Source organism: Mastigoproctus giganteus, chromosome 5 (genome assembly GCF_048544385.1).
Source record: "Mastigoproctus giganteus isolate SK-2022 chromosome 5, ASM4854438v1, whole genome shotgun sequence".
NCBI lineage: Eukaryota > Metazoa > Arthropoda > Arachnida > Uropygi > Thelyphonidae > Mastigoproctus > Mastigoproctus giganteus.
Window position 1 is genome coordinate 218059316 of NC_143579.1, and position 25088 is coordinate 218084403.

General features: G+C 36.6%; 1 protein-coding gene across 5 annotated transcripts in view; it reads left to right on the top strand.

The window, feature by feature from the left end:
* LOC150086112 (rho family-interacting cell polarization regulator 2-like) overlaps positions 1-25088 on the top strand; it is a 324874-nt gene that overhangs the window by 284196 nt on the left and 15590 nt on the right. For all 5 annotated transcript variants that reach the window (XM_090374381.1, XM_090374377.1, XM_090374378.1 and 2 more), the window contains 2 exons: positions 10931-11068; positions 13025-13174. In XM_090374381.1, the coding sequence (XP_090230507.1) occupies positions 10931-11068; positions 13025-13174 (288 nt within the window). The remainder of the gene's footprint in view (positions 1-10930; positions 11069-13024; positions 13175-25088) is intronic.

Sequence of the window (25088 nt, forward strand, 5' to 3'; positions counted from 1 at the left end):
TTGGATTTGTTTTTTATAGGTGAGATTGGCATCAAGAATTACTCCTAGGAATTTGACACTGTCTGTGGGAGTCAGAACATTTCCTGTCAATTCCGGAAGTAGAGAAGATGCAGTATCAGTAGAAGTCATTCGACTTGGCGTAAAGATGAGATAGTTTGACTTCTCTGGATTGACTGACAGGTCAAAAAATTTAGCATACTTACAGAATCTATTTAGGTAGCTGTTTACAGATTCAGAGGCAGTTTGTCTTTCTTGTGAATCACCAATGTGGTGTTTGCATGGCAAGTAACAAGCAATATCATCAACATACAATAGGAAAGCTGGAATTTGATCCATTAGTGGAACGAATATTGCTGCAAATAACAAGGCTGACAGAAAACCACCTTGTGGGATCCCTACTTCGACGTTTTTAGTACTGTAATGCCATCGCCTTTGAAGTGAAGTATTCTCCTAGATAGCAAATTAATGAGGATCTCGAGCATATTTCCGGATATCCTGTAGAATCTCTCAAGTAAGGCAAGAAAGGGTGTTATTTGGACTGAGTCAAAAGCAGATTTCATGTCCAGAAAAATGGTGTGAAGATCTTCATTGTCATTCCAGGCATGAAGTATTTTCTGTGATAATGACCATAGGCAGGTTACAGTAGATCTATTAGTCATGGCATAATGGGTATGTTCTAGCCCATGCGCAAAGATTGCAAGTGCTACATCATTATAGATGCACTTCTCGAGGCATTTCAGGAAAGGAGAGGCAATTGATATTGGCCTGAAGTCAGCTGGTGTTTTCGCACAAGGCTTTTTTGGAACTGCCATGACTGTATGATAACCAGCTTGAAGGCACATGTGCAAATTTGAGTACTTTGTTGTAGAGTTGAGTGAGCTCTTTGCTGATGAAATAAGAAGCAATTTTTAGACTAAAAAGAGGTATTGCGTCAATTCCTACGGTGGACTTGTCAGGTAGTGAATTTATTATTTTTATTAGCTGTTCTTCGGAAATTTCTGTATTACTAGAAGGTGAAGAAACTTTCAACGCTTCGTTCCAAGGATATGCTTCGGACACACAGTGATCTCGCTTAAAACGCAGCACATGCTCACACCATTCCTGGACGTCTAAAGATAGAAGGGTGCAAGTATGACTAGTGGACCAGACATGTTTTCCCCTGGATAGCCGGCCGTTTATGAAATTGTCAATAGCAAATTGTTTACTCTTCTGGAAATCCATCCTTGCTTTGGAAAATTTGTCGTATGATTCTTGTGAAGGCGACTTCTTGTAAGAGGCATGGGTTGCCTGTTTTTCCCTAAAGGCCTTGGTCAAGAGGTCATTCCACCATGGCTTTGAGTGGGGACTAAGGATGCAAGTTTTGGACATTGCAGACCTTGCAATGAATTCCATCCATCTCGAAAGCCAGTAGGCAGCCTCATTTATGTTAAGCTCAGCCAGTATGTTCCATGGGTAAAGTTGGAAAAGGGTAGTAACTTTTCCAGTGTTGATGTATTTTGGATTGTATACTCTCCTGACAGTGTTTGCAGTTTGTACTTGTGTACGTTCATCCTTAGATGCCTGCAGAGATATCATCGCAGTGATTGGATGGGAGGAAGTTCTCAGTTATGGTCAGGGTTTCAAGGTTTCAGTTTACTAAACAGTTTGAGAAGATACACTGCAGGGTGGCATCGCCGTGTGAGGGAGGAACATGGATAAGACATATATTAGCACAATTATAGAAAGAGAACAATGTAAACATTAGCATTAGCATTAGTTGAGGCATTTGATGCAAGAAAGCAAGCTTATGCAGCATCAGCCAAAAAAAAAAAAAAAAAAAAAAAAAAACCCCTTCCACTTCACCCCTCTGTTCGTTCAAAATACCTGTCCAGCTGAGCCTTAAACTTATTTAGGCTATCAACCTCCACCACAAGGGATGGCAGTCTGTTCCACCAACCAACCACCCGCTGGCTAAAGGCAAATTTCCGCACGTCTATCCTACATCTGTCTTTCCTCAATTTGAATTTATGCCCTCTCAGGTGATTTTTCTGAGCTAGAGGAAGAATCCCATCAGCATTGAGCATGCTTAAACCATTCAAGGCTTTATACACCTCTATCAGATCACCTCGCTGGTGCCTAGTCTCCAGACACTGTAATTTGCAAAACTTAAGCCTTTCTTCGTAAGAGCACCCCTTTGTTCCATTCACTAATCTTGTTGCCCTTCTCTGTACTCGTTCCAGCAGCTCTACATCCTTCTTGAAATGAGGCCTCCAGACCTGTATACAGTACTCTAGGTGTGGCCTGACCATTGCCTTATACAATGGAATAATCACCTCCTTATCCCTGCTGGAAAAATTCCTGTATATCATTGACAATACTCCATGAGCTACTCTTGCAGCCCGTCTGCACTGCTCAGAGAACTTCATATCTGCCTGCACAATCACCCCCAAGTCCCTTTCATTCTCTACCACTGTCAGTGTAGTACCACAGAGTTGATACGTTGCTCTGGGGTTGCTTTTTCTCATGTGTAGTACTTTACATTTGTCAATGTTAAACTTCATTTGCCACCTCTCAGCCCATCTGCTCAACCTTTCCAGATCCTGTTGCAGCAGCATAGTGTCAGTAGTGTCCTTGACAACCCTGCCAACCTTTGTATCATCTGCAAACTTGGACATTAAGCTTGATATACCATCATCAATATCAAGACATAAACATCAATAAACATAAATTCTTTGTCTTACACTTTGGCCTTAGAATTATTACAGATAAATTCATACGTTTATATTTAAAATTTGATTTTCAGTATAAACAACTTGTGGTCAATTATTGATGACACTTATCACAAAAGCAAAGAGGCTAATGTCACTGACTACAATCTAAAGTTCGACCATTAAAAGCAAGGCTTATTAAATTTTCTGGATGCACAAATAAGACTTAAGAAGCATTAAAAAACCTCATATATTTTCATTTATCTCCAATTTGAAATGTAATAATAGTACGCTACAAAACCAATACAGTTGAAGGCCTTGCTGGAATCACTGAAAGACTGAGGTTTAAAATTTCAGATTGGGTAACCTCTATTTATTACAGATTGTTAAAGACAGTTCCTTTTACATTATAGCTACCAGTGCAGTTGTGTGGTCATGACCAAAGGAACCTGACCATTAGGATTAATGGTTATTAGATTCCTTACTATGACCATTTTGCTGTCACAAATTACATGGGATTGAAATAATTGACAGCAAAAGGCAGAGAAGATGGATAATAGCACTGTCATCCGTCAAATATTCATCCTCTTGAAAAACTCAGCATGGTGGGGTTCATTTTATTATTAAATATTGCGAGATTTCCACGCTTAGTCTAGTAGGTATATACTCATCATTCACCACAGACTAGTACTGGCAGACAGTGCTGTGATATCAAACACTTGCTGCTTGCCATTTTCTATTAAAAAAAAATCATAATAAATAAAAAAAATAAAATAAATACATGAAAATGTTAAGTGGGATTTGCTCAATTATAGTATATTTCTCCACATGTCCATATTTCACTGTGTAATTTTGTGCTGTTGCTCTCTTTCATCTCTATCACTGATGAGAGTTTTGCAAATGGAATACTAACTACTGAATTGCAGTTTAACTGTATTAACTCTGCATAGTTTATCTAGATATGTTACTATCATTGTTGTGGGGTCAGGTGCAGCACAAGGGACTGCCCATTGCTATATACAGTCCTGACTAATGCTTCATAATCCTGCAGGCACCTCCGTAGCCAGGTGGGCAGGAGCAGCAGTGCGTAGCACACGCTTCTTGATTAGACCGGGGTTCGAGCCCATGCCCACCAAATACGGAGGATGCGGAAAGGTTAGGGAATGACTGCCGCATATCACCGGAGCAATATGGCCTTAGTTGCTAATGCTCTTAAAAACCAAATAACAAACAACATAATCCTGCAGAATGATTTTGATTTTGCAGAACATTTTAGTTACTGGAATCCAAGTGTTTACAAAATCATTCTGACAAATGGTTACATGTCAGTAATTGGCTTGCAGGATACACCTCTTCCGAGAGAGACCACAGCTAACAAAATTCTTTGCTTCTTGGGAAGCTTATGAGAACAAGCAGCACATAGTTAAATTTGTCATTAGTTTTAAACTCAATCAAGTATGAATTTAAAAATTATTTTCATAAGCTCTCTGTAATTAAGCTGTTTATTTCAGTCTTCTTTGGATATGACTGTTATTTTATTTTTATTTTAGCAAATTTGCTTTGTGTGATGGCAATCCTGGTAATCCTTTATCTGCTTCATAATTCAGTTTATAACATACAAATCTTATTTCAGTGATGTTGCATTTTTACTTTCATTCCAATTCCTGTGCATCTTAAGCCATTCAGTACTGTTGCAATGATCATGACCTTCATCACTCACATGGTAGAGTATCTATATTTGTATGTCTAGTTGATGACATCATTTACTTGCTGTGATCTAAAATGGTACAGATTTTTTGATCTCCCCCCCCCCTGGTTCTGTGCATCATGGCCTTATACAGTATTACAAACCCAGCCTAAACTGCTGTTTAGTATTTTGGTTGAAATTGTGTGCGTGCACAACTTTCTTTCAGTTGTTAATAGGCAACTGGATTAATAACTTCTAGCAGTGGGAAGAATATGATAAAAGGGATACAGGCTTTGTGAATGTTTTTTTTTTTTTTTTTTTCTGGCTGATGCAGTAAAAATCTAGTTTCCTTGCATGATTTGGCTTTCACTGATAATTACAGTCAGGACAGCAATGTAACAAGAGGAGTATTAATAACTTCATTGTTATGGCAGTCACAAAGAATGCTCTGTGAACAGCAAGCTGCATATTTTTTGATACCAGGTGGGGAAAAAAATAAAAAAACATTATTTACTTTGACTTTAGCAATAAATTTGATCCATTCCCACTTTGAACAACTCTATAAATTGGAGCAGTGCAGCATTAGAGGGAAATGCTATGGATAATGGTGAAGTGGTACAAAAACAGTGGTTGTACATGACCACTGCCCCTTGTGGACTAGGGTCATGAGCAGATCTTACAAGATTCAGTTTTCTGATATTTAAGGATCCTTTACATTTTTTCTGATATTTATTAATGGCATTGATATAGTTATTTCAGGTTTGTCCAATTTCTTGTTGATGCAGAGATAAGTAGGGTAGTTTTCAACAAGAATTAGGTGCTGCTTCAACAAGACAGGCAAATTATTCATATTGTTGGAAAAATTGACGGTTCATATAACAGTGGTAAATGTAAGGTCTCATACAGTGTATTTGGGTAGCAATCATCCTAGGTTAATGTACTACTTGGATAGTAATGAACTCAAAGTGGTTGATATTGAAGACTTTGGAGTAATTATATATGTAGACTGATATTTAATTTTCTTAGCAGTTGTAGATAGGCTGCTATGACAGCTAATGTATGCACTGTTACATGAATATGTGACTTTGTACGAACTGCTCAGAGGATATTGTTCCTTAGTTTTCAGATACAAGGAAAATTGTGTATTTTGTGACTACCTATAACAAAAGAAATCAGTTTATTAGTTTAGTGTATGATACAAGAATTAAGTTGATTAGGCATCTCCCCTGGATAATTTAAGATGAGGAAGATACAGATTAATTCCCCTCCCCACCAAGCACATAGGGCTGAGATAATCCCTTAAGGCAGAAGCTCCCAAAGTTTTATATTTTGTATCCCCTTAAAATATTTCATAAATTTCTCACCCTTACAGAATAAGTTCTTTTAGCTGGCAAGTCGTTGATTGTTGGAACAGGTTGCCTTTGCAGGTTGTTTGAGGTTGACAGTTTGAATAAATTCAAAGTCAACTGGATAGTTACTATGTGAGGAGGGAAACAAATAATTTGTATTTTCTTATCTACTCTCTCTCCTTTTTTTTTTTTTTTTTTTTTGTTGGTCAATTGCAGAAAAAGTCTGTGGCTTTCCTGCACTATATGATGACTGTTGTTATTACTATTGCTAAGTGTAAATAAACAGTTTTGAAATAATTTAACTATGAGTATGCATACGTTTATAAATTAATATATACCATGGGTGGCCAACTTAATTTGTGATGTGATTTACTTTTTTCCTTCAAAATGTGCCACGATCTACCATCTCAAAAATTTCATTGCACAAGATTAAAAAAGTTAATCAACACATATTGAAAAATGTTGTTTATAAATTAAAATTCAATACAATTCAGAATTCTTATTTTAAATTCATGCGTATTTAATATTTTAATTTATGCAAAGTGTGCCTTCGTGTCATCTGCCAAGCTTTCAAAATGTGGGATATACTGTAATAAGTCCAAACGTAAAGAATCTTCTGTATGCAAGTCCGTAAGAGCACAGTGATTCTTCGTCTTTGTTTATTTCAAATACGAAAAGTCTGATTCACCAAATATGTGGAACCAAAACAGGAATTTTAAAGTTCACTGCATTTTTTACATTTGGGTACTTTTCTCGGCAAACATATTTCCAAAACTCTTTTTCTGATGATCTGGATTTTAGGAAGATATTGTTTCGCAATGTAATAATTTCAAGTAATATTTTCTCCATATGAAAAATCGCATCGTTTTTTTTTTTTTTTTTTTTTTTTTTTTTTTTTTGCCCTGCAATTTGTTTCATATCTAAGTGGACATAAATGGATAAGAAATATATTGAACAATGTCTTCAATTGTTTTAAAATCACTGATTCTGGTTTGCCGACCAGGCTAGCCAGGTGGGTAAAGTGCCTTCCTGCCTGGCAACCCAAAGACCGCGGGTTAGAATCCCGCCTCGGGCTTGGATCAGAGTACTGCAAAAACCTTGGGAGGTGCATTATGGCCACAGAAGCCGATGCGCCAACAACTAACAAAAAAAAAAAAAAAAATTCTGGTTTCAAAATCATCCACAACATTCTCAATTTCAGAAACATATTTCTCACTATTAAATTCAAAAACAGGATATTTTTGCAAATGATCGAATTTTTTTATTTGAGATTCTTAGCCATTGCCAAAAATTGATGTTTATATGCAGAAATACTACTAATCATGTCACCCACATTTTTATTTTTTACTTGTAATTCCAAATTCAGATCACTTAATTTACTGGTAAAATATGCCAAAAAAAGCCAGATCACACAACCACTCCGTATCTTGTAGCTGCTGATAATCATCTCCCCTTTGATCAACAAATTTTTTTTATTTCATTCAGCAAATTTCGAAATCTCTGTAGAAACTTAATCCAACTCAGCCACCTCACATCTGTGTGTAATATCAGATCTGGTTCTTTTTCATTGAGTTGCATTTTGAAAAGTCTCCTTTGAAGAGATTGTCTTCTGATTCACAATTTCGAAAGCGATGTCCATAACACTTTTAGTATTTAATCTTTTGCTGGCTAACACTTGTTGGTGGATGATACAGTGGTAGCTCAAAAAATCTGGGAATTCATCATCCTTTTGGCACAATGCGATGAATCTATTAAAATGCCCCTATGAATCTATTAGAATCTATTAAAATTGCTTTAGCTTCATCTGTTGTTACTGATACAAGCTTAAATAGTGGTAATTTAATTTAATTTTTTCACTCTTGATTGTTTTAAGAAGTCTTTATGTGCTGTAATGTAATAACTAGATCTTATGTATAGCTTAGCTTAATTTTCAGCACTCACCTCATAGTAATCCGCTTAGCTGGTGGAGGGTTTTACCACATACATAGTGGTTATAGGATTCTAATACTTCATGGGGATTATGGGTTTAAATTAAGTTATGGGCTAAAAAAATTTTTTAAGAATGGAGGGTGCACCTTCCATGGTTGCCTAATTAAATTAAATTAAATGAAGAGAAAAAAGGAAAGGAAAATATAAGCTAATCTATCGTGCAGATCTGAATGCATTGGGGATAATGTGGAAATGATAGGCGTGCGGAAGAGGTGTAATGTATAGTTAAAGGCTTATATTTTCTATATTTTCTTATTAGCTTATATTTTCCTTTCCTTTTTTCTCTTCATTTAATTTAATTTAATTAGGCAACCATGGAAGGTGCACCCTCCATTCTTAAAAAATTTTTTTAGCCCATAACTTAATTTAAACCCATAATCCCCATGAAGTATTAGAATCCTATAACCACTATGTATGTGGTAAAACCCTCCACCAGCTAAGCGGATTACTATGAGGTGAGTGCTGAAAATTAAGCTAAGCTATACATAAGATTTAATTTTTTCAATAAAACGTTTGAATGAGTTAAAGATATTAAGACCTCTAGTTCTTTCTTTTAACAAAACCATACCCAACAGTTCTTCTCTAGTGGCAGAATCATCGAAAAACATACCAACAAAAATGAGCAATTGAGCTGTCACTGACGTCTGTAGATTCATCCAGTTGTAAAGAAAAGAACACACAATTAGCGATATCAGCATGCAATTGTTTGCTCACATTTTTACTCATTTTTTCGATGTGTTGCATCACAGTATTTCGAGATAATTGCAAATCTTGAAGGGCACTTTTAATTTCATTTTTGTTCTTAAAATTTTCAAAAAGAGAATCTGTTATTTCTAAAAATGCACCTTTGATGAATTGACCAACAGAAAATGATTTGCATTTTTTTTTTTTGCAAGAAGATGACTCACTTTAAATGATGCTAGAGTTACTTTAGATTGTAAATTAGGTGTCATGAAGAAATTTTGTTGCACGAATAATCTAGATTTAGGTTCTAATTTATTTTTTCTAAGATCACTATTTGGCAGAAAATCCGATTGGTATTTACCATGGAGTGCATTGAAGTGCCTTTCTAAATTTCCTTTTTTGGGTATAGCCACGGAAGCATTGCAAATCAAACAGCAACATTTTTCTTTCACCATTACAATAAAGTTTTGTTTGTTTTGTTTGTTATTTGGTTTTTAGGAGCATTAGCAACTAAGGCCATATTGCTCCGGGATATGCGGTGGTCATTCCTTGACCTTTCCGCATACTCCGTATTTGGTGGTGATGGGCTCGAACCCCGGTCTAATCAAGAAGCGTGTGCTATGCACTGCTGCTCCTTCCCACCTGGCTACGGAGGCGCCATTACAATAAAGTATTCTAGTTCCCACTCTTGATGAAAATGATACGTTTTACTCTTTTTCTTAGTATGCATTTTAAATCAAAAGGTATTAAATTAACATATAAGTACTGTCCAGTTATGAAATCAGCAAAAGCAATGCTTACTGATTAAAACACTAAGTTGTGCAAACCAGAAAAATATTCTGTCTGAACAGCTAACATAGGATAATTGATGAAAAGGATTCCCAAATGAGGTAGTTGTTTCCAAAATAACGGGACAAACACACCATCATTTATTGCTCTATTTGGTTATATCCCTATAAGAATCAGTTTTGAATGCTTTTGTGATATTTCTCTAAAGCTATTTTTGGAGGTCACGACCATAAAACAATTTGCAATTTTCTAATTTTCAACAATTTTCTAATTATAAATGGGCAGTAAACTCAATCTTATTGCATTTACAATAATATCTACAGCTGGAATTCTGTGGTATTTTACGTTATAATGGTGAAATGTGTTTCTCTTTCAATGAAATCTTCAATCATGCAAAAAAAAAATCAAAAATAAATTTTCAAAATCTGCTCTTCATTCCTATTTTTGAAGCTTTGTTAAAAAAAAAATAAATAAATAACATGCAGGTAGTGAAACCCTCTGCACAATATAAAATTTTGGTAGTATACCTGAACATCACAAATTGAGGGATAACTGTATATTTAAAATCCATCGTGATCAACTAAAATTAAAGCCGCAATTGACTCGTTGGCCACCCGTGATATATACTATTAGTACAGTCCATTTTTTATTAAAATAAAAAAATTGCTTCATACAAACAACACACCCTCCAAAATAAAACCATAAGTGATTACAGTGTGGGAACTTCTGTCTTAGGGTATTAAGAGCTTTTAAAAACACAATAGTCATATCCCATATAATACAACAGTCTGTATTTCTGGCTCCTTCACATTGGATGCCATTGTCAGTAATTTAATAATAAAAATAACAGACCATATTAATATAATACTTCATTTAAGAAACTGTATAATTTCAAAGCTATAAAAATACATTAAAATAAAATCAGGAATCACTATATTAAAAGTGATAAAATGGGAACAAATGCATATATAAGCGAATAAAAGCTCTAGGGCTTTCTGAGCCTAAGCTTTTTTCATCAGCAGACAACACATATCACAACAGCAAATAAATACACCATACAAGCACACGACATGAGTTCCACAGTGGCAACACATGACTCTCATAATGATCTTGCTACACCACCAATGTCTTTGTCTAGATGGATACCAAAAAAACATCCTGCCTTGAGAACTAGATCAAAAGGCAGAATGTCCATGCTAGCTTAAGCCACAATTTGAAACCCTTCTTTGTTGTTACAATGACTCTTGAGCCGCTTCCAGTCATCTGACCTAATTGTGCTGTCATAATGTCATCAGGGCCTACCCAGTGGTCTTTCTTCTACATATGCACAGCAGTAGCTGAGTTAAAACTTCAAATTTACACCTTTTTATTTCACTGATATTTAAATTGAATTATTTCTGAACTCAATTGGTGCTCAATTAACACTTGTGAAGTGTTACACTGGTGAATGCTTAGCTACCCACAATGAGAGGACAATAATTCTTGAAACAGCTGTCTGGGCGGTGGCACCCAGATGATGGTATTTTGTGTCTCTTGTTGCACTTCTCATAAACAGCAACAAAATGGAGAAATTTGATCTAATATGTGATGTAATAGTTTTTGATCTAATAGTCTCACAGTATGAGAGATTAACGCTGGTAAAAAGCGTACTTTTCTAGAATAAATTTTTCTTTGCTGAATATTACCACAAAAGAAGTATATAAGTACTTTTAATTTTAATTATTTATTTTTTGTTTATTTTTTAGTGGCAAAAATGCTAGTCTGTCATATCTTGGATATTACCAGGTACGAGTCAGAATGTGTAGTAACTGTGTTGCAATTTCAACAGTTCTTTAGCCAGAATTCTACTATAACTTCCTTTATTAAGGATCTAACAACAGAAGGTACTATGAATATTTTATGATAATATGATATATTAAATTAATATAATGTTAACGTTTTAGTAAATTTTTTGTTTTGAATATTTTTTTAAGTACGAAGTTTTTTATAGTTAATAAAGCATTTATTTATTTTTTTAAATATGAACATATTTGGAAAGTAGTGAATTTAAAGAACAGAATCATTTATTCATAAGAAGTTTTAAAAGTACAGTAGACTCGATTTTCCAAGATAGATGTTTAAAAAAAAATCCCAGATAATTGATTTCCCAGTTAATCCAAAAATATCAAAATGTTTGCAACCAACGTAAAAAAATATGGCAATAGATAATACGATATTTATTTTTTATGATGTTGATTCTAAATCTAATAGCTTCCCTTTATTTTTTATGATGTCTCATAATAAACCAACATAATATTTATTATGTTGAATGGTTTGGTCACCAACATTATCTCAGGGTAACTCGGAAATTTTTTTTTTTTAGCTGGTGCATCATAAGCCTCAGGCTTCCTTACACTATATGTCTAGTAATAATAAAAATAATAATGGTTTATTAAAGATTTAACAGATGCACCGTTTTCAAACTTTTGAATAATTTCAAGTTTTTGTTCAATTGAAAGCACAACTCTTTTGCATTTATCCATTTTCACAATTTATAAACAAAAAAAAAATATATTTACTATAAAAACATTTTCGACATCCCTGACATAAATAACGAAACAAAATTTCTTTTTTGCAGTGCAGCAGAACACAACAATCCACCCGACGCAGTAAAACAAAATAAACGTTTGTTCTCTCTCTCTCTCTCTCTTTTTTTTTTTTTTTTTGCAGCGAGTGTTAAGACAGCAGGGATTGCAGGATAATAGGTACATTAATCTGTCAATCACGACTTATAATGCCGCTTCAGTTCTTACAATCTTCATTTCAATAATAATGATAATGATGAAATTATTAAGTTATTCTAATCAAAATTGATATTAAACTTAAAGAAAAATAAATAAATAAAATAAAAATAACATGTTAATAAAAGTGTACAAAATATTTAAAAATGTATGAACATTTATACAGTTTGCTTGATATAATTTTTCCTTCCCTTAGCACAAGTTTTTTGTTCTGTAGTAACTGCTAGTGATTTATCCCTCCAAAGGGATATTATGTGTTTCCCAAGACTGCTGTTCACATTGTATTTCACAACACATTTCCTGCTTTTGCTCCCATCCTTCTAGCAGAGTGATTTTTTTGTCTCTAAAAACATACTTGGTTTATATTGAATTTTTGTATTCTTTGTTGCATGTTTCTCAGGTGAAATTGTAATGCCACTCAGATTGGGTGAACAATATAAAGCCAGATTGTAACCCTGAATATCCTCCCATCACTCTGACAATGGACATATGTAACTATTTCTGAAAACGCTAGCGATAATTAAATTATTGCTTTTTAACAACATAGTAATTTGTTTTCCTTACTATTAATGCTAAGTTTTGCCTCTGTCTTTGTATAGTTATGTCAGAGTAACACAGGCTGCAATTAAATTACTTTCAAATTATAAGTTATTGTTTACGTGAACCTTTAGCCATCAAAAGGTTCTGGCGTAACCTCTCTTTTGATATGCTTAATGTTTGCTCACCAGCTGACTTTCTGCAAACTTTGGAAGCTAATTCACAAAGACTTTATTCTCAGAAAACCACATGTAAACTGAACTCTCCAGTGCATCATGGCTCTTGTTGTTTTGTTTATTTGATTCGTATTTCACTGTTCATTTATAACATTTCAGCATGAGATGATTTCATAAATATGAAGTGATAGTGGACTTCATAAATTTAAGTTTCAGTTACAGAATGTTATTGGCTTAAATATATAAACATCTTGTTTGAGCAGACATCCCAATTTGCAAATTATGATATGGAGTTATATAATTTTTATCTTAGCTATGTTCTTTATATTTTTATTTTTTCTTACAGTTCAACTGATGGATGCTTTAACTAGTAGGAATGGGGTTCTGGTTGAACAAGCCTTATTAGCCTTGAAAAATTCAGTGCCTACCACCGAAATTTTATTTTCTATAGGTCATCTACTAATTGAAGAAAATAATGCATTAGTGAAACCATCTGGTAAGTACCAAAATAACTTTAAAATTACTTTTAATTATTAAATCCTTTATGCTTCTTAATTATGCATTGTTGATACACAGAAGTTTGTTTTGGGATCAGCATGTTCATTTTCTCATGAAAACATTTAAAAAAATCACTTCTTAAATATATCTACAATGGTATAATGTGTACATCATCATCATATTTACACTCATTGAAGCGTTTCCCAAGCAAAAGCTCAACAACTCAATTTAACTATTTACATCAACCTATTTGGCCTTCCAAGCTGCAAGGACTCACCATACAGCAGGGAAGTTTACCATCCCTAGCCCCGTGGAGGAGGTCGCTACTACCCTTTTAGATTTACACCAGCTTTTAGCTGTAAGTGTATAGAATTCATATTGCTTTGATCTAAACCACAATCTAGAAAACTGTCAATTTAGAAGTCCAGAAAAGTTTTTATACATCAATTTAGAAGTCTAAAGTACCATGTACATATTATACAATTAAATAAGCAACGACAAGCAGTTGCAACACAATGCTAGCATCCACAAGCATGCGGGAATAAAGTGAACCCATCGGTTCAAGTAGTGCCCTGAGCACTACGAATTATATTTACATTTTGAAGATACATTATGAAAACTTTATATATATACTTTCGTTTTCAAAAAGCTTCTGCATCGCATGGGGAAAGGATACCCCTAGCCAGCTAATAAGCCTTCGCCTTGGTATGTCATATAATTGACATTGAAAAATTACATGCTGACTGTCCTCAATCTGCCTGCAATGACAGCGATACAGTGAAGTTGGCCTATCAGTCAGGTAGGACTGTCCAACTTCAAACTACTGAGGGGAATGCATTTTACTTTTAGTGCCTACTAGCCAGCTGCATAATAATTTTTTCCCCACTAATGATACAAATACCCACCTTGCAATGATTAGATTGTAAGACATGCAAGTGTGTGAATAAGAATTAGGTTCAAAACTACAGTCATTTCTGCTATAATGCACATTTTCGCACCACAAATTTTCTCCTAAACAATTGATATATTAGGGAACAATGCAACTATAATGCGCTTTTGTCTGCAAGTAACACCAGGTGAATGTAAAACCCAACACCAAGCTGACCGTAGCAACCTGCACAACAATATATACAAGTTTATGAAGCTTAAAAAATGAAAAATGTCAAATGTGTGCGAGGTAGGATAGCGTGAGCAGAGGAGCACATTTCTGGAGGTCACTACCATAAAACAATAAAAACAATTTGCAGTTCTCGGTTTATTGGGCTTTTCTATTAACATCTTGTTACAAATATAGCAGTCTAATTATAAATGGGTAGTAAACTCTGTCTTATTGCATTTGCAATAATTCTGATAGCTGGAATTCTGTGGGTTTTTACATTATGGTTAGATGTTTCCCCTTCCTCTTCAATCATATAAAAAACATAAATTTTCAGAATCTTCTCTTTTGTGTGTGCCATGTTCATCGCGTTATTGATTGCTTATCTTTTTTTTACTGTTTTAAATTTTACAATCCAAAAAAAAAAAAAAAAAAAAGGCAGTGAACAGAAATATCAATTAGTATGTATATATTACAGTATTAATTAAGCTATGTACATAAGCATACATAGTCTCCGACCAATATAACTAAATGGGAAATATAGCTCTCACACATTTGACATGTTTACACGTGAGCTCAATGTATGAGGTGATAATAGTGTGTTTATCACGCACACGAACCTCATGTATCTCTTACCTCAGTTCATCCACGTGTGTGTCTTGGACTGTTCTCCCACGTTTGTTAACTTTTCTTTATAAAAAGTATATTCATACAGCATCCCAGACATGTGTAAGCATCCTTGTTCCAAGAAGCCACGCAGTGAGTGCAAAAGGAAAGCATTAAGTATAGAAGAGAAACTTGAAATAATAAAACGTTTTGAAAGAAATGAGAAAACGTAATATCTCGAGAGAGAGAGAAACAGGCTTAAGTGAATTCACATCATGCACCATCAGAGACAATGTGCCGAAAATAAAAGCTACTAGTATAGCTGGAACAACTTCAAGTGATGCAGAGTCAATTAGAACAAGGCCTAAAGAAATGGAAAGGCTGCTAAGCATATGGATTGAAACCATATGCTTAGCAGCATTTAGCAACCAAACCAAAAAAATATCGAGAGAAAGCACTATGAAGGCCTTAAAAAGAAATCGCCAAATCCTGCAGAAGTGGCTAGTTTAGTGGCTTCAAATACTGCTACTCTTTTCACAATGTTAAGCTGTCTGGCGAAGCCGGAAGTGCGGTGGGGGAAGATGCAAAGGCATTTCCACTTGTGGCACAGAAAATAATTGAAGAAGGCTACACATTGGATCAGATTTTCAATCTGGATGAAACAGGACTCTATTAGAAACGCATGCCTTCAAGGACTTATATCGCTAAGGCAGAAGCACATGCCTCAGGATTTAAGGCTGCAAAAGATTGCTTAACTGTGATGTCTGCCGCCAATGCCAGCAGAGACTTGAAGTTAAAACCACTAGTGGTATTTCACTCTGCCAATCTACAAGCTTTAAAACAAATTGTGAAATCCAGCCTTGGTATTCACTATAGGTTTGGCGAGAAAGGTTGGATGATTGGCCAAATATTCACTGATATTTCAATTGAAGCTTACCGTGATGTTTTCAAAAATTATTGCAAGAACTTGTATTTTAAAATTCTAATAATTCTTCATAACACACCGAGCCATTCTCAGGCTGTTTCTGACCTCTCTCCGAATATCAAATTCATCTTTTTACCTCCGAACACAACCTCTCTACTACAGCCCTTTGACCAGGGTGTGATAGCAGCATTTAAGGCAAACATTCAAGATGTTAATTGCTGCTACAGAAGATGACAAGGCACAAACTTGAACTCCGGTCCTTGAGGTTGTCACAGACATTCTCTCAGATATTCCAGACAAGCTGCACTTGCTACCTGGGAGTCTAAAACGCTGATGGAACTGATATTCGGGTGACACTCAAGTCAAGTGGACCCAATTTCGGCGAAGTCCGGACAGTCTGTGACAGCCAGATCCTCTACTTGCACCTTCACGATGGTGGGACTGTTAGTAATCCTGGGTATAACCTCCATGCACAAGTACGTGGTGGGTGAACACCCAGATGTGAACCAACGTAAGCAGGGGTTGAGGTGTGGCGCCCACACCACATGGAGCAATGCAGCCCCTCTATGTTACCAGACAGTTCTAGATGGCAGATGACTCTCATCAACCGGTGCAATACTCCAATAAGGAAAGTACCGGTGCAACCGGTACTTTGCTTATTGGAGGCTTGAAGTGGTGGAACCCATGTTTAGTCTCTAGAGCTAAGTTCCGGTCAACCCTTCCCTATCTCTTCCATCATGAAGTATGATTGATAACTTTTGAGGTTATGATGAACATCGTGGCGAGATCCAATATTCTTTACATTTCGAGGGTACAGCTCTAAAACAGTATTCGCAGGCCGGCCGCTAATTAGTTCACTGGACCGAACCTATTGGTAACTCTCTAGGAGGCTTCCAGATCAGCTAGTGTATAATCTTGCTACTTCTACTCTGCCAGATAGTGACTGGAGGGAGTCCGAGTAGTGTGTATGCGGGGAGCATTGTCTAGGGGACGTTATGTCAAGGATTTGGGTATATTCTTACCATATGTACGCCATATTCAAAAATTTCATTACTTCATACAGCATGTCCCACCCACTTTTTCTTACTAGTGAATATACCATGAATTGGCAAACTAATAGAGTAAGGTTATCTGTGAAAAGATCTAAACCTCCCAAACACTTCCTAATTCATTTCACAAATATACGTGGTCTCAGTTCTAATCTTAACGATGTCCATTTCCACTTGCAGTCTGCCAAACTCCATATACTTTTTTTGACAGAATCTCAGTTATCGGTTGATTCAACTACTGCTCATCTCAGATGCCCAAATTATTCGCTGTATGACTCCTTTCGCCTTAAAGGTCGTACTTGTGCATATGTCCGTTCTGATATTCCCTGTCAGAGACTTGGCAGTTTGGAATCTCCTCTCTTTGATCTTCTCTGGCTTACAATCTCTCCCCCTCATTGTGTAAAATTCATCTGTTGTTTCTACCGTTTTCCCAACTCCACTAATCACTTGGAGCTCTTTGACTTCCTCTCTTTGCAACTTGACTTTCTCCAGTCCAACTTTCCTAACAGTGAGGTAATTTTCCTTCATGATTTTAAATTTTCACAACTCCAGCTGGCTTCCGTTTTCTAGTCACATCGACCCAGCTGGTCGAGATGCTGAGGCTTTTGCAATTACTAATGACCTTGTACAGATTGTTCAATTACCTACAAGAATACCGGACAATCCTAATCATACAGCTAACACGCTTTATCTCTTTCTCACAAACAACCCTTCTAAGTACACGGTCGAAGTGAGAGGTCCTTTAGGCACTTCAAGTCGCAGCTTGGTGATCGTCTCTTCTCCAATGGAGCCTTTATCTCATGGCTATTCCCAACCTTGTGTTGTTTGGCATTAAAAGAATGCAAACTGGGATCTGCGAGATTTGTTTTCTTCTTTTCCTTGGTCAGATTACTGTTTCAAAACTTCTGATGTCAACGTTTGCTCAGATCGTGTCAGTGAAATTATTCTTGCAGGAATGGAATCCTTTATCCCACACTTCACTTTAAAATCTCGTCCTTTATCTAAACCTTGGTTTTCCAATAAATGTGCTAAGGCTGTTCAAGAGAAGAATGTTGCATATCGTAATTGGCTTGTTTCTAATTCTTCAGTTTCATTTTCTAACTACACCAAAGGTCGTAACAATTGTAAAGTAGTCATTAATCAGTCCAAACTAGAGTTTGAACAGGCTAAGAGTAGAAAACTTGCTTCTTGCCCTAATGGTAGCTGAGCATGGTAGCTCTGGTCCCTTGCCAAATAGCTTTGGCAAGGGACCAGAGCTATTGGCCGCAACTTTTGCCCATCTCTGCTCCCACCTCTGTCCAAACCAGATGGTTCTGTTGTCACTTCAGCCAAGGATAAAGCTGACCTGCTAGCATCCCATTTTTCTTCCAACTTATATATTAATGATCTTGGTAAAACACCTCCCACCATTCCCATCACGCTCCATTCAATGCCTCCTGTGGTCTTCTGTCAAAAGGATGTCAGAAGGATTTTCACGAATCTTAATGCTAAGAAAACTCCAGGTCCCGATGGTATTTCTCCACTTGTTCTCAAAACCTGTGCTCCTGAACTGTCTGAATTCTTTGCCACCTTTTTTCACTTTCTTATTCCAAAGGTGTTTTTCCTCCTGCTTGGAAATTTGCTCTTATCCAGCCAGTTCCTAAAAAAGGGTGACAAATCCCTCCCATCCAATTATTGTCCCATTGCAATTACTTCTACTCTTTCTAAAGTAACAAGCCAATGACGATATGCAACATCTGAATATCTTCACCTTTTCTTTTTAAACATTGGGAAATATTTGGGATAGCTATAGAAATATTTCCGAAGACCCTAAAAAAGCTGATGAGCTTAAATTTTTTGCATTTGAGTATGTTTTTTTGACTCAGCAGTACTACTGTCGAGTACTACTGGTTTGTATCACAGCTATTGGGAACTGGATAATTTTCTGATTAATGATCTGGAAAGAAGTTATTGCAATGAAACGTGAATAAGATATGAGATGGTAGGATTTATTCAATTATATTAAATGGAAGCAACAGGATAGGATCACTAAGATTATGAAAAGAAAGTAATCCTAGAAGCTATTTTGATTTTGGAATTATATAAGAAACACATTGTGAGTTTGTTAAAGGAAAATCATATTCAACTAATCTCATAAGCAGTTATAGGATTGTCAAAGAATAATTTTGACAGTATCTAGACTGTTTTATCCATTTGTTTGAACAGAGAAAAAAAAAAAAATTTGAAGACTGTTCGTTTATCACAGCATTATATAAGCTTCCAAAGTTGGACTGTCATGCAGTAGTGTAACTAGGAGTAGCAGGACTTGTGGAAAAACTTTGATTCCCCCCCCCCCAGTCAAATATGGTTGGATAAGTGGGACCCAAGGCCCTCTGGACCAGTGGCATTTTGACACTTATGTTACATCAGCTATGTTCTTTAAAAAGAAAAGGTGAAATATTATCACCCATAAAAGATATTCAACACTGTTACTTGTAATAGTCTCCATAAAATTTGTTATTTATATGATTAAAAGGCAATACACATGACAAATTTTACATAATTAAAAATTATGTGAAAAAAATTGAGGGTGAATCAAATAAATGATTTTTTATACCAGTAAATGGTAGTTTATTTTTGAAATTACCAGCACAATTTAGGCTCCTATCTCATCTAAACCATATTTTTAATACCCTACATATAAAAGACTTTTGGTTGCTGTTGGCACAATTGTTTAATGGCTTCTTCACTTTGTCTTTCATATGGAATTTACATTCAGCCAAATCATTCTTCATTCTTCTAAAAACAGCAAAATTGCAAGGTGACAAGTCAGGGCTGCTGAAGGATGGCCAGTCATTTCCCATTGCAGTTTCTAGTTGGTTGCTATAGTGTGTTGTACTATGTATACTTAGAAATTGGCAAAATGACATTGTAAGTCAAACATCTAGGTGTCTTGTTTTTGGTGGCATATTGCAAAAAAAACTCTAAGAGTTCAGTAATTTTGTAAGTTCACTGTTTCATCTCTATGTTTCATCTGTAAACTGAAAAACAGCATGGAAATAACCTTTCCAGTGTTTTTGGAGGCATTGATTTCTTTACCCTTGTTGATGACTGTTTCTCTGCATGCTGCATTGCACAGTGTCTTGTCCACACTCACTATACATATAATTTGCTTCCTCTATATCAGATTAAGTATTGCAGACACAGTCTCATCTAGAAACATTTCTGTTCATTATTGAAAAATTTTAGAATCGCACAGATTTTTCATTTACATAACTATTTGTTATAACAATGAATAAATTTATAAAGCTAAACGGTGTAAATTCTAACAGTTAAGTAATAACAAAAACATTCTTTTTGTTTTTTATTTTTATCCTATAATTGGCAAAATTTTCTCTGTAAAATATAATAAATAATATTTGAGGTTAAAAATCTCCATGTCTCCATCTAAGAAACAAAATGCCAATTCTTATTATTAGATTTTATAGTTTATTTTTGTCCAGTACTTTGAAACTGAATACTGTCAATTGTAATTAATAAAATACAATTTCAAATGCAAGAAAAAAAAACTAAAAATTTAAATTTTACAACTAGAAAAAATGCTGAGGCTAATAAAAGCTATGTGGGTACTTGTGCTCGTGGAGGGTGACTGATGAATAAAAGGATGACAATAATTAGGAAATTGAGGAAAAAGACTTCTCTGAATTGTGATATTTCTAGGAGAACAGTCATTAAACAGTATTCATAATAATTATACAATACACTAACTGATCTTATAAATACAAAGGGTACTAGGAAAGTTTTGCAATACAGCTTTGTTTATTTATTTTTTTCAAAGTAATTTCCTCTACATTCAATACACCTCTCCATCCTCCGAAACCAATCTTTAAACCAGTTCTGCCAAGTTTCACCAGGGAGTAAAGCACACTCGTTGTCCCAAGCCCGTAGAAGGTCCTCATCACTGGAAAACCGCCTCCCTTTTAGCTTCATTTTCACATGCGGGAACAGTGCAAAGTCGCAGGGAGCAAGGTCTGGACTGTAGGGAGGGTGCTCCAGAAGTTTCAGTCCTGTCGTGGTCAAATATTCGGTGCAGGCTTTGGCGCGGTGAGCTGCAGCATTATCGTGATGGAGGTACCAGGTGTCCATTCTTGACTTTGGCCGCAGGAATTTCATAGATCCAATGACTTTAGGCAGGCATTGTTCAGTATACCACTTAGCTGTGACAGTCTTCTGCATGTCCAAAACGACACGTTCCACAATTCCACTCGATTTGAAAAATACAGCTATCATTTTCTTCTTTACAGATCGGGATTTTCTGACAATTACGGGTGTGTCGTCATCATCAAAGACCCAAACTTTGTTTTGAGCCTTGGTCGGCAGATCGTAATAGTACAGCCAAGTCTCGTCACCTGTCACGATGTTGTTCACATACCAAGATTGTCCATTATCAAACTTTTTTAACATCTCCCGGCACCAAGTCACACGTCGTGTCATCTGCTCTTCAGTCAATTGATGCGGCATCCAGAGAGAACAAAGTTTCTTCACGTGCAAATGATCTTGCAGAATCGAACGAATTGCTGGTGCATTTAGGCCCAAAGTATCCTCTATCTGTTGGTAGGTCACTCGCCTGTTTTCGTCAAGCATTTTCCTCACAGCAGTAACGTTTTCCTCCGTAACTGACGTTCGTGGCCTTCCCGGCCTCTCAGAATCCTCCAGAGTGAAATTTCCCCTTTGGAATTCTCTATACCACCTGAATATCGTTGTACGATGTGGACAATCATCATCTAGTGCAAGAGTCATTTCTTCTAAGCACTGGTCTATGGTTAAACCACACACGAAATTATACCGCAAAACTGTCCTTATCTCATTTCGTGACCACAATGCCATCGCAAGCACTTTACACTCTCACTACTAATGAATAACTGAGCCCATCGACTTGGCGCGGCGGCTACTATGCACGTATGAACATGTCTCAACATGCAGCAACAAGCAGCTTCCTGTGATTCATTGTTGCGTCATATTGCAAAACTTTCCTAGTACCCTTTGTAGTGTTATGTTTATTAAAATAATGTAAATAAAATAAAATTCCAATAAAACTGATAAAAACTGACTGTACAATATAATATGAATTTAAACTGCAAAGAATTATTTACAATAAAACAATGTAGATGAAACACAGGATGATAAAAGTGCTAAAATACTGTAGCTTTCAGAGGCATCTGCCTCCTTTTTCAACAGTGAAGCTTATCATACAGCACATCCTTAAATATCAGCAGGCTCACGGTTCTCAGCACGTAGTTCCACAGGAGCTTGGGCAGCACTCTCCCCATGTGCACTGGAACCAGAAATGGCTCGGGAGCGTGCCAGGTGGAACCGCTGATCCCATCCAAGAACCACTGCCTCGAAGAGGGGATGAATGCGGATTCCCATCTCTATTAATGATATTGCTCTCAGAGGAACAAATCCGCAAGCTCTCGAGCCACTTGCGGTCCCAAAATCTATGTGCCCAGTCGACAATAACAGCTTCGTCTGGGGAGATTTGATGGTGCTCCTCCCAAAAATGTTCTGCCACAGCAGATCTTCCATAATCCACGTTCATATGCTTCCCCAGACGATCTTTGAACCGCCGTTTCATTTCACCAACATAACATTCCCCACAATCCGGGCATCTAATCTCATACACGACCCCACTTGTAAATTCCCTTGGTACAGGGTCCTTAACTTGTGACACAACTGTGTGCAACCTACACCCTGGAAGCTGCACACAGCATGTCTGGCAATCGTGCAATACACGAGCTATGCATTCAGTTAGGCCCGGATAGTAGGGAATGTATGCAGTGGCCACTGGTGTGAATGGTTCTCTTCGTTCGTGCTTACCTTGGATGTATTTGTCTATGATCCTCTGGGGGTAGCCGCATTTTCTGAGATCCGCTGTGACATGTTTGATTTCTTCTTTTCTATCCTCGGAGGTGCTGCAGTTGGACCAAGCCCTATCCAACAATGCCCTGATAACACTATTCTTGTGATGGTTGGTTTGTGCTGTATTATAATGCGTATATTGGCCCAGCCTAGGGCCTTCCCTATACACCAACACGTCAAGGAAAGGGAGGGTACCCTCTATTTCCGCCTCCGAGGTAAACTGAATAAACGGGGGGGGAGCTATTAAGGAAACTAAACACTTCATCTTCTCTCCCCTTCTGAATAATTGTGAACGTATCGTCGACTTATCGTTTCCATACATGCATGGGGAAAGCCAACCCATCAAAAATCCTGGCTTCAAGCTTCTCCATAGCTAAATTTGCTATGATAGCACTAATAGGGGAACCCATTGCAGCACCATGAACCTGCTCGTACATTGTATTTTGAAACACCATAGTGGTGCTTGTGAGAGATATAGCTCTACCCCACTACAAATGTCCTCCATGCTTAGCGGAGTCCTATTATTTAAAGTGTCATCCTTCTCTAATGCCATGCATGCACATCGGACCCCATGGTCAATAGGAATACATGTGAATAAGGATATCACATCGAACAATACCATGGCCTCGCCCTCTTCTATAGCCTGATCCCTTATAAATCGCATGAAGTCTCCACTATCCCTGAGTGAAATCGGAACTTCCAACTATAGGGGAAATCAGTCTGGCTAGAAACCTGGACAAAGCACGTGTAGGACTGCCTATAAATGACACAGCCTAAGCGGAACCCCCACCTTATGAGTTTTTGGAAGGCCGTAAAACCTAGGTAATCGGCAACCTGTTGCATGCAATGTCCAATATACATCTTTGGAAGCAGCCTTTAGCCAAACTTGTATAATCTTGTGTACCTGACGTTCCAAACCCACCAGGAAGGAGCACCATCAAAACTCCCCAGACGAAGCTGTTATCGTCGACCGGGCACATAGATTTTGGGACCGCAAGTGGCTCGAGAGCTTGCGGATTTGTTCCTCTGAGAGCAATACCATTAATAGAGACAGGGGAATCCGCAGTCGTCCTCTCTTCGAGGCAGTGGTTCTTGGACAGGATGAGCGGTTCCACCTGGCATGCTCCCGAGCCATTTCCGGTTCCAGTGCACATGGGGAGAGCATTGCCCATACTCCTGTGGAACCACATACTGAGAACCGTGAGCCTGCTGATATTTAAAGATGTGCTGTACGATAAGCCTCACTGTTGAAAAAGGAGGCGGATGCCTCTGAAACCTATGGTATTTTAGCGCTTTTATCATCCTGTGTTTCATCTACATTGTTTTATTGTAAATAATTCTTTGCAGTTTAAATTCATATTATATTGTACAGTCAGTTTTTATCAGTTTTATTGGAATTTTATTTTATTTTATTTACAACATTATTTTAATAAACATAACACTATTTATAACATCGGTTGGTGTTATAAATAGTGTTATGAACTTGTCAGAAAAGAAAAGGTTTGGAATTTACCATTCTTATAAAATTTATTGGGTCAGTTAATTTGAAAGAAAGTAATTACTTGAATTACTTACCAAGAAATATGCATTTAGTCAAAGCTTAATAAAGAGAGGGCACTCACCTCAATAATCCGTTGTGGATATATGGATCATAAAACAGTAGTGTGAGAAATCATTAGCTAAACTAAAAATGGTGTTTAAAAATCACAGTAAGGAAAGCGTGGTTTATAAAGAGTAATTGAAAAAACTTAGCCTAGAAGAGGAAGGGTGCACCATATAGTCCTCTAGTTATCTGAAATTATCTGAAATTAAAATTAAAAAAGGATTAAGGCCAATAGTCGAGAATGACGGACTTTCAATAGGTTCATCTTCAGTTGGCGATAAAAAGAAGAGCGAAAGGGTTGCTATAGATCTTAAGTACCCAAATGGTAGACAAGGTAACCAGAAGTTTTGTGTTTAAGACGTCAAGATCGGTGTTGAGACGATACCATTTTATTACGAGGGGTTCGTATAGAAGGAGTTGATAATTTGAATATAATTTGACGAGGGTTGTTGCGGTATCAACTGAGTGGTTGTGGTTATGATTGTGTACATGTTGAGACAGTTCAGTATTTCCTTGCTGTGTCCGAAAACTATGGACGTGGTAGTAAGCACATGTATTTGCAATGGTGGATGATCCAAATTTATTAGTAGTGCTCCTGATGTAGCATGCTTTACAGTTGGGTTGACATTTGATTAAATAAACTATGTTGTTATAATGTCTTTAGTGTCATAAATGCAGATTTCTTTATATTTATTAAAAGGGGCTCCTAACTTATTATAGGTAGAAAAAATTAGA